Source organism: Thamnophis elegans, unplaced genomic scaffold, assembly GCF_009769535.1.
Source record: "Thamnophis elegans isolate rThaEle1 unplaced genomic scaffold, rThaEle1.pri scaffold_266_arrow_ctg1, whole genome shotgun sequence".
Classification (NCBI taxonomy): Eukaryota; Metazoa; Chordata; class Lepidosauria; order Squamata; family Colubridae; genus Thamnophis; species Thamnophis elegans.
This window is the reverse complement of record NW_022473735.1, coordinates 1-10,948: the sequence shown is the minus strand read 5'-3', so window position 1 is coordinate 10,948 and position 10,948 is coordinate 1. Positions and strand designations below refer to the sequence as shown.

The window sequence follows — 10,948 nt, the reverse complement described above, 5'->3', positions numbered from 1 at the left end:
CATTTAAAAAAAACAACAATGAAGTAGAATAAAATACTGATTTTTCTCCCCCTACTAAAGACATTTCAGTTCAAATGCATTTACGTTGCAGCCGCTTTCTCTAGCTAGCCCTCCATTTCTCCGTTGGCGGATTTAAGAGAGAGCCCCCCGCCCCCCCCCCAGGTGATTCGATCGTTCCGTCACCCATTCCCACAACCTGGCTTAACTAGGTAGCTAAAGGCGCAAAGACTGTTCTGAAGGAATAAGGCTGCCTTTGCCTTTAAAAACCAACGAGAGAGACGCGGCGGCTCAGGGGCTAAGACGCTGAGCTTGTCGATCAGAAAAGGTCGGCGGTTCGAATCCCGAGCGCCGCGTAACGGAGGGAGCTCCCGCGTCTTGTGCCAGCTTCTGCCAACCTAGCAGTTCGAAAGCGGGTAAAAGCTGCAAGTAGAGAAATAGGGACCCCCTTCCCTGGGAAGGGAGCAGCGTCCCGTTCGGGCGTTGAGTCATGCCGGCCACATGGCCACGGAGACGAAACGGACATGAACACCGCCCCCTAGAGTCGGGGACGACTAGCACAGATGTGCGAGGGAACGGCTGCTCCTCTAGAAGTAGTCGGTGTTCCAACACTGGACAGCCATTTGTCTGGAATGGGAGAGGCTCCTTGAGCAGGGGCTGGACTAGAAGACCTCCAAGGTCCCTTCCACTCTGTTATTCGGGGGGGCGGCTCTCGCGGCCGGAGCAAAGCACTTGGATCCTCGTGCAATGCATCAAATCCTCCGAGAGACACAGACAGACAGACAGACAGACACACACACACACACACACACACACACACACAGAGTGGAGTGGGTGATGAACAGGAGGCCTGGGAAGAGGGCTTCCTCCGGCGGAGAGGGTCCAAGGGGCACTATAAAGACCCCGCCCCGCCAAAAGTGCCCGGGTTCATACAACTGCAGCCCCCCCTCTTCTCTCCCCCCCCGCCCGCGCACAAAAGACTCGCGGGAAACAAAACTCGCTCTAAGACGGGCGTCTCGTCCGAATGCCGTTTGCTGGACGGCTCGTTCGCTTGGGAAGCAGGCGGTGTCGAGGGATTCCCCCTGTCCATCTCCTCCCCGGCCCCCGCCCATCCAAGCTGGACTTCCCATGAGCGACGTCTCCCCCCCCCCCCCGCTTCGTTTCCCTCCCGCCTGCTTTCGTTTTCCATTTCTCCCGCAGGACCTCCCCCGACTTCTTCCCTTGCGCCCCAACTCCGGAGCGGGACGGTGAGGCAGGATGAGGTAGGGACCCCCGACCCCCAGGAACAGAGGGAGAATGGAGAGGGAACCCCGCGGAATCCCGGGGAACGTTCTCTCCCTGCAAAAGGGGAGGGGGGGCGGCCGCTGCTGCAACCAAGTCTAGGTTCCCCTCCCCATCAATTACCTGAGTGACGTCCCCCCCCCCTCCCGCGGTCCTGTTGTTGTTGCTGAGCCTGCCTTTCAGGGGGGCTGGGGGGGCGCATCCTGGCTCTGCAGCGCTTTGGACGCCCGAAGGAGCCAGAACGATGCAGGGGCGGCCCCCAGCGAGAGTGGCAGCTCCCCATCTGCTCCACAACACCCCCACCCTCTCTCCAACAATAGCAATAGCAGTAGACTTATATACCGCTTCATAGGCCTTTCAGGCCTCTCTAAGCGGTTTACAGAGAGTCAGCATATTGCCCCCAACAATCTGGGTCCTCATTTTACCCACCTCGGAAGGATGGAAGGCTGAGTCAACCCTGAGCCGGTGAGATTTGAACCGCTGACCTGCTGATCTAGCAGTAGCCTGCAGTGCTGCATTTAACCACTGCGCCACCTTGGCTCATCCCCCAGCTGGGATGAGGGGGAGAAAGCCTCAGCAGGAGCAGAACAGCTTCTGTGGCTGACAACCTCTGTGGCTGCCTCTACAGCCCTGAAGGGGCCTGAGCGGGGACCCTGGATGGGGGAGGTGGTGTTGTGGGTGACTTCGTCCCCCCAGCAAGACCCCTGAACAGCCAAAGGAAGCTCCCCTTTGGCCCCATAACACCACCCACCCACCCACAGATGATGCAAAAGCTGTTCGGCTCCCGCAGAGGCTGCCCGGCCAGAGCATGTAAGCCTGTCGGTTCCACCACAAATCCGTGCTCGACTAAACCGCGTAGCTGACGTCATCAACAGGGCGACAACAGCGCGGAGAGAGAAGCACACTATAAACCCTAAACCTAAAATTAACCCCTAAACCTAATCCTAAACCTAACCCTAAACCTAACCCTAAACCTAAACCTAAACCTAAACCTAAACCTAACCCTTACCTTAAGTTGAATCGGCTTGCTTTCAAAGCGCTATTTAAAGCGCCCTTTTTTCTCCGCTCTGGCTGTTGTCGCCCTGTTGATGACATCAGCGACGCGGTTTAATCGGCCGCGGCTTAGTCGAGCGCGGTTTTGACGGGTCACGAAGCCTGTCAAGTCTGCTTACATATTAGGAAGATGCGTTCACCTCCAAGCCATTGGCTATCCTAGCTTTGTCAGGTATACCAGGGGGGAGATTAAGTGTTTTTTTTATCAGGGCAACCTGGTCCACCCAATTATAGGAGGGAGTGTCCTGCTTTCGCCTTTCAGCCCCAATCCAAGAGCCTTCGCAGGCAGCCATTTTAGCGACAAACTATTTTTGTGTCAAGTTTATGTTTATGTCCAACACCCACCCACCCCACAAACTTCGCAAAAGCTGTTCTGCTCCTGCTGAGGCTTTCCCCCCCTCATCCCAGCTGGGGGACCAGCTCCCCATGGCCTGGGCAGCCCTGGCACCCCCTCAGAGCTCATCCTCAGCAAGAGGGCTCATCAACAACTCCAGTAACAATGGAGTCTTAAACTTATGTTTTACTGACCAAGAAGTAGAGAGAAGCTAGTACAGATCTATTTCAAGCTATGTAGCTCTCGTCAGCTAGCCATATTCTTCGGAGATTCGAACCCAGGTGAAGAAGGTATGGCTAGCTGATGAGAGCTTGAAATAGATCTATACTAGTCTCTCTTTATTTCTTGGTCGGTAAAACATAAACATAACACAAAAATAGTTTGTCGTGAAAGTGGCTGCCTGCGAAGGCTCCTAGATTAGGGCTGAAAGGAGGAAGCAGAAGTCCCATAATTCGGTGGACCAGGTTGCCCTGAAAAAAACTACTTAATGTCACGCCTGGTATAGCCGGCAAAGTTAGGAGAGCCAATGGCTTAGAGGTTAATACATCTTCCTAATATGTAAGCAGACTTGACAAGGTCCGCATGCTCTGGGCAGCCTGAACAGCTGTGTTTGTGGACAACACATTATCTGAGCCCACCACACACCCAGACACACACACACCCAGACACACACACACCTAGGGCAGGTGTTCTTTGCCACTTACTGAGGCCTCCTCCACTTTTGTCTTCTCCCCTCCCCACAGCAGACCCCTGAAAGAGAAGCTCCAGCGCCTGCAGTGTCACTTCACCTGGGACTTTGAGGTCAAGGACAAAATGAACATCAGACACACCCTGTTTACTCTGGCTGTCCGCCTGGAGCACGGACCCCTCCGTAACCGGGGCACCTACCTTGCCCTGAAGGCCTATCTGCTCCACCTGGTGGGGAGCCCCAAAGAGGCCCTGGCCGTCCTGCAGGAAGCCAAGGAGGTCTTGAGGAAGGAGCCTCAGGGGATCTTCCCGCGCCAGATCCTGCTGGTGTACGGGAACTACGCCTGGATCTATTACCACTTGACCGATTATGACAAGGTGGACCTCTACTTGGCCCAGATCCGCCAGATCTGTCGGGACCTGTCCAGTCCTGAGCCATACTCGGCCCTGATCCCGGAGGTCTATGCCCAGAAGGGCTGGTCCCTCTTTGCCATGGGCTTCCGGAATGGCCAGCTGGCCCTGGAGTGCTTCCAGAAGGCCCTGGAGCTGCGGGGACCAAGCGTGGAGCTGCAGGAGGGCCTGGCCTTCTCCACCTTCGCTTCCTGGACACACTCCCACGATGAGAAGTTAAAGGAAGAGAGCCAGAAGTTGCTGGAAGGGCTGATCTGCAGCCACCCCAAAAATTATGAAGCCAAAGTCTACTTGGCGCAGACTCACCGGATGGGAGATGACGAAAGAGCCCAGCACCTTGCCGATGATGTGATCCAGAACAGTCTCAACCCGGAACTCCTGAGAAATGCCGCCAAGTTGTATAAGTTCCACTCTCCCTCCCAGGCCATTTCCATCCTGAAGAAGGCCATCGCCCTCTGCGGTGTTTACTATCTCCTGCACTACGACCTTGGCATCTGTTACATGGATCTCTTAGATCGAGGATCTGAGGGGAACCGAGCGGAGATCGTGGAGGAAGCCATTGGGTGCTTCAAACGCTCTCTGGAAGCCCATCCTGAATCCGTGTTTTCCCGGCTGAAGCTGGCGGAGTTGTACGGAGAAAAGAGCCAGCTTTACGAGGAGGAGGTCTACCTGGGCCTGATGGAGGACCTGCCAACCACCAGCAAGAGATGCCAGCAGTCTTTCTATCTGCACTGGGGGGATTTCCTCCTCCACAAGAAGGGGCAGAGGCAGGCAGCGCTGCGGGCGTACGAGGCTTGCTTGGAGGTGCCAGGAGAGCACCCTGTGGAGCAGAAGCACCTGGCTTTGCGCCTGAGAGAGCTGGCCAGGGCCTTCCTTTGTGAAGGCGACAAGGAACAAGAGAGGGCTGTCCGCTGTCTGATGAGCAAAATGGCAGCAAAGCATCAGGGGGCACCTCGCTGATCTCACCCTCGCATGTGACCCTCCCCAGGAGCTGGCTGGGACTGTCCGGGTGCTTCAGCCCCATATGGGTGGTGCTCCCTGGCAACCCTGAGCCGCCCCTTCCTGGGACATTGCTGGAAAGCAGTATAATGTTTGTGTTAACCCCCCCCTCTCTTTCTCTTCCCTTCCCCTCTTTATTGCATGAATAATCTGGGGTGCACACGAGTGGTTGGGTGGCCTAGAGACTGTGAGTTCGATCCTAGGTGGAGGCAGATATTTCTCTCTCTGGGCGCAATGAGAATTTATCTGCCGAACAAAACTCCGCATTGGTGACAGGAAAGGAATCCGGCCATTAAAATACTCTGTTTGCTCCATTCAGATTCCACACCGCAAGGGATTATGGGGTCGTTAAAAGGAGATGATGATGAATCCAGCGTGCGCACCTGACAATTCTATAACTCCCAGTTGCTTGCAGATATAAACCTTGTAACCGGTGATGTAAAGTAGAATTTAGGAGGACCGAGTTCGTCAGATAGAGTGCTACTAATGCTTCATGCTCCCCTACAAAGCCTCTGATGTTGCTACCCAGCCTTTTTGAGGCCTTTTTGTTTTTTTTAATGTATATCTTCAGTTTTATATCCTGCAGCTTTTTATAATTTGGGTTACTTCAATAAACAAAATATATATTAGTATTGTTTTCTAAACTCTGGTTTATTTTCTATGCTCTTTTGTTGAGCGCATTCGGCCTACTGACCATAAGAAACTTGTAAAATAGATTTAAGGCAGTTGTGCCTAAGCTGTTGTGTCGGAATCTGGAAAATGAGAACGAGAAAGAAACAGAATGGAAGAGAATGAGCGCAAGAAAGAAAGAGAAAGAATGAAAAAGCAATAAAGAGAAAGAGAGAGAGAGAGAAAGAATGAGAGAAAATGAGAAAGAATGGGAGAATGAGCAAAAGACAATGAGAAAGAATGAGAGATAAAGAGAATGAGAGAAAGAATGAGAAAGAAAGAATGGGAGAGAATGAGAAAAAGAAAATGAAAGAGAAAGAATGTGAGAAAGAAAGGATAAGAATGAGAGAAATAGAGAAAGAAAGAATGAAAAGTAATAAAGAATGAGAAAGAAAGAATGAAAAAGTGAATGTGAGATAATGAGAAAAAAAATGAGAGATAAAGAGAATGAGAGAAAGAATGAGAAAGAATGGGAGAGAATGAGAAAAAGAAAGTGAAAGAAAGAATGAGAGAAAGTGAGAAAGGATAAGAATGAGGGAAATAGAGAAAGAATGAAAAAGTGATGAAGAATGAGAGAAAGAATGAAAAATGAGAGATAATGAGAAAGAATGAGAGAGAATGAGAGAAAGAATGAGAAAGAAAGAATGGGAGAGAATGAGAAAAAGAAAATGAAAGAAAGAATGGGAGAAAGAATGAGAAAGGATAAGAATGAGGGAAATAGAGAAAGAAAGAATGAAAAAGTGATAAAGAATGAAAGAAAGAAAGAATGAAAAAGGGAATGAGAGATAATGAGAAAGAAAGAATGAGAGATAAAGAGAATGAGAGAAAGAATGAGAAAGAATGGGAGAGAATGAGAAAAAGTGAAAAAAAGAAAGAGAAAGAGTGAGAAAGGATAAGAATGGGAAATAGAGAAAGAAAGAATGAAAAAGTGATAAAGAATGAGAGAAAGAATGAAAAGGAATGAGAGATAATAAGAAAGAGAGAGATAAAGACAATGAGCAAAACAAAATGAGAAAGAGAAAGAAGGAGAGGAGAGATAAAGAGAATGAGAGAAATAGAGAAAGAGTGAGAGAGAGAGAGAGAAAGAGAATGTGGGTGTGCGGAAGAGAAACTCGTACCTGTAACAGGAGTTGCTCTTCTCTCTCTGGGTGCGGAGGAGGAGCGTTGATGGCTCGTATATCAGGCAGCCCTTGAATAATTGAGGCCGGGAAGGGAGGGGTGGAGCCAGCTGAGAGATTCCTGCCCTATTTCTTCCCTGGGGGGGGGAGCAGAGGAGCGCCCGTCTTGTCCCGTCCCCCAACCAAGAGTCTCCAAAGGTAGGAGTTGGGGAGGGGGCTCTTTTCCTTCTCTCCCCCAAACCAGGTAGGGAGGAACAGCGGATGGGAGGGGGAGATGTTGCCCTTTTGCTCCCCCCTTGATCCCTCTTGAATCCTCAGGGATCCTCCTCCGTGCATCCTCTGAGCAACATTGGCCAATTCCCCTGCCTGCCCCCCCCAACTCCAGGCTGATGAGGGGCTCCCCGATTGCAGGGGTTTATGGGTGGAAGTGTCTCTCTCCCTGGTGGCCAAGCTCAGCAACCCAACCCCCCCCCCCCCGCGCCTCTGGAAAGTAACCAAGGTTAACCCTAATCAGTATCAAGGGAGGTTGTGGGGCTGTGCAAAACCAGGAGGGGGAAGGGGAGCCTCGGAAATTTGCAGCTCTGGCCTTGGGAAAAATCCCCCACCCCCCAGGCCAGCCAGCATATTTTGAGAAGGTAGGACTTCAACTCCCAGAATTCCCCATCCAGAACGCTTTAAGAGGAGTGGGCTTCAGCTTCCAGAATTTCCTAGCAAGTATGCTTTAAGGGGGATGGACTTCAACTCCCAGAATTCCCCAGCCAGTCATGCTGTGGTTGAGAAGCACTGTGTTAAGTCATCAAACTCCAACCTGCTCTGAGCAGGAAGCCCAGAGAAAGGCGCCAGCTTCCTCCAAGCCTGGCATACCATCATCCCCAACCAGCCTGGATGATGGTCTTTGTATTCTAGACTAATGAGTGAGAGGGAAGTCCTGCCGTAATACATCTTAATTGCCATCAAAGCTACTTCCTCCCCATTCTTTGAAGGAGAGAGTTGGTGGCCTTCAAGTCCTCGAGATGGATGCCAGACGGTCTCATCCAGAGACCCAGGGGCTTCTGGGCCACGGGGACCTCCAGCGTGGGCCCTTCCAGACGCCAGAAGAAAGGGCCCAGCTGCGAGCTGCCATCTATCAGGTAGGAGATGTTTAAAGTTGACCCAAAACGGTTTTTAGGAGGAGGAAAAGTGATTTAAAAAATGGCTCATATTGGCTCAACGTGGATGAGATTTGATGGAATGAGGAGAAACATCTTGAGATGTTACATGGAATATATGCAAATTGAATAACAGACTTGGAACGGACCTTTGAGGTCCTCTAGCCCAACCCTCTGCTCAAGCAGGAGACTATTCCGGACAAAAAAGGAGTAGGGTTGACATGATAGCATCTTCCAATATCTCAGGGGCTGCCCCAAAGAAGCAGGAGTCAAACTATTCTCCAAAGCACCACAAGGCAGAACAAGAAGCAATGGGTGGAAACTAATCAAGGAGAGAAGCAACCTGGAACTGAGGAGAAATTTCCTGACAGTGAGGACAATTAACCAGTGGAAAACTTACCTCCAGAAATTGTGGGTGCTCCATCACTGGAGGTTTTAAGAAGAGACTTGACAGCCATTTGTCCAGAATGGTATAGGGTCTCCTGCTTGAACAGGAGATTGGACTAAAAGACCTCCAAGGTCCCTTCCAACTCTGCTATTCTGTTATCCCCACCACCCCTAGCCATCGTAGATGATGGGGCTTCAGAAGGTTGGACTTCTTGGATGCAAACTCAACGGTGGGTTATCCAAGCAGAGGCAGGAGAACTTCAAGTGTCCTTCAGGGCAATAAATGCTGAGGTAGAAGGATGAGGGGCTACTCACCCTTATCTCTGAAGCAGTTCCTTACCCATCCTCTTGGAATTGGCTGCTCTGCTACGTGGGAAGGGGGAAGATCTGACCCATCTCCCTTCAGCACCTTCTCAATCACTCAGGTCTTTGGTGGACAACCTTGGGAGGGTTGTTGTGCCCACCGGCTGCTGAAGGACTTCTCAAGAGGACAACGAAGTTCTCCAGAGCAACAGGTGAGTTGGAGCCATGGGGGAGGTCAAGAGATGGTTGTAGAGACCTTCTCCTCTTATGAAGGGCAGTCCTTGAAGACTACCCCTCGCCCAATTCTCAGGATGAAGATGCAAATCTGGACAGCCTCCTCACACTCACTTTCAGACCATCTAACTTTTGAGAAGTAGGAACAATTGACCTCCGTGGAGATTCTCAGTCCTCTAGGTCAGGGTTGTCCCCAAAGGTGCTTTTTGAAGAGGCAACTGGACTTTCTTGTTTTTTCTTTTGGAGACCTTTCGCTTCTCATCCATGAAGCTTCTTCAGTTCTGGTACAGAACAGGGTCAGTTGTTTTAACCGGTTCCACCACAAAACCGCGTTCGACTAAAGCGCGCTCGACGAAACCGCGTAGCTGACGTCATCACAGCGTGACGAAAAAAGCACGCTGCGAACGCTAAAGCTAAAATTAACCCCTAAACCTAAACCTAACCCCCCGAAACCTAACCCTAACCCTAACCCTTAACCTAACGCTAAACCTAACGCTAACCCTTAAGCTAACCCTAAACCTAACCCTTAAGCTAACCCTAACCCTAACCCTAACCCTAACCCTTACCTTAACGTGAATCGGCTTGCTTTCAAAGCGCTATTTAAAGCGCCCCTTTTTCTCCACGCTCGCTGTTGTCGCCCTGCTGATGACATCAGCGACGCGGTTTAATCGGGCGCGCTTTAGTGGAGCGCGGTTTTGTCGTGCCACGGTTTTAACCAGGTTAAGCAGGTCATTCTATGAGACCATGGAAGAAAAATGAACCTACCCAACCGCTAGACACTGCTGTCCGTACCCCAAGGTTAACCAACTCATGGTTTACTGAACTAATTAAATTTTCCGAGACTGTCCAATACACCGAATCATGGATTAATCTTGGGAAATAGATTTGCACAACACTGAAAGTTGGGTTACAGGGTGGTTTCACTGAAGAGAGGCAAAAATATTGTGGAAAACACAGGTGTGAAATTATGGGGGTCTCTTTGCTGAAGCTCACTGAGTGTTTCATCTTGTGAAGGCCATTGGTGCTACCATGGACAGATCCTTCTCCGGGTGGGGAACCAGAGGTCAAAGCGCACAACCTCTGGAACTGGAGTTCAGGTGAGTCCCCCAAATGTAAGTAAAACCTGGGAGGTACAAAAGATTTTCAGGAAAGTCTTGAAAGAATCCAAAAAGATAAGAGATCAAACCTGGTCTTCACACCATCAGTGACGGACTGGGACCAAGAGGTTGTGGGAAGGAGGCCTGGGAGTCAAAAGGAAGGAAAGTGATTGCATTATAAGCCACCCAAAATCACTCTGGATGGTGAGATGAGTGAGTGAGTGAGAAAGGAAGGAAAGAGGAAGGAAGAAGGAAGAAAAAGAAAGAAAGAGAAGGAGGGAGGAGCAGGGAAGATGGGAGTGAGGGAGGAAGGAGAAGAAGAAGAAAATTGAAAAGAGAGGGAAGGAAGGAAGGGGATTGAGATGGAAGGAAGGAAGGTAGGAAGGAAGTGAAAGAAAGAGAAAGGAAGGAGTGAGAAGGAATGAAGGAGAAAGAAAGAGAGAAAGAAATGGAAAAAAAGAATTGAAAGAAGGAAGAAGGAGATTGAGAAGGAAGGAAGGAAAGAAGAAGGAAGAAGAAGAAGAAAAAGAAAGGAAGGAAGGGAGGAATAGGGAAGGTGGGAGGGAGGGTGGAGGGAGGGAGGAATAGGAAGAATAAGAAAGCTGGAAAGAAGGGAGGGAAGGAAGGGGATTGAGAAGGAATGAAGGAGAAAGAAAAAAGAAAAAATTAAAAGAAGGAAGGAAAGGAGGGATTGAGAAGGAAGGAAAGTAGGAAGGAAGGAAAAGAGAGAGGAAGGGAGGGAAGGAAGGGGATTGAGAAGGAAGGAAAGAGAAAGAGAGAGAAAGGAAAAATTAAAAGAAGGAAGGAAAGAAGGAGATTGGGAAGCAAGGAAGGAAAGTAGGAAGGAAGGAAAAGAAAGAGAAAGGAAGGAAGGAGTGAGAAGGAACGAAGGAGAAAAAAAGAGAGAAAGAAATGGAAAGAAAAAGAATTGAAAGAAGGAAGGAGAGAAGGAGATTGAGAAGGAAGGAAGGAAAGAAGAAGGAAGAAAAAGAAAGAAAGGGAGGGAGGTACAGGGAAGATGGGAGGGAGGGAGGAAGGAGAGAGGAATAGGTTGAAGAAGAAAGCTGGAAAGAAGGGAGGGAAGGAAGGGGATTTAGAAGGAATGAAGGAGAAAGAAAGAAAGAAAAAAATAAAAAATAAAAGGAAGGAAAGGAGGAGATTGAGAAGGAAGGAAAGTAGGAAGGAAGGAAAAGAAAGAGGAAGAAAGGAAGGAAAGAAGAGACAGAGAGA

The 10,948-nt window shown here is 49.8% G+C and overlaps 1 protein-coding gene across 1 annotated transcript; it reads left to right on the top strand.

Moving 5' to 3' along the window:
• Positions 1 to 1,188: 1,188 nt before the first annotated feature.
• LOC116523409 (interferon-induced protein with tetratricopeptide repeats 5-like) lies at positions 1,189 to 5,356 on the top strand. The gene is made up of 2 exons (XM_032238516.1): positions 1,189 to 1,259; positions 3,409 to 5,356. The coding sequence occupies exons 1-2, from the start codon at positions 1,255 to 1,257 to the stop codon at positions 4,721 to 4,723; spliced, it is 1,320 nt and encodes a 439-aa protein (XP_032094407.1). The 5' UTR covers positions 1,189 to 1,254; the 3' UTR covers positions 4,724 to 5,356.
• Positions 5,357 to 10,948: the final 5,592 nt, after the last annotated feature.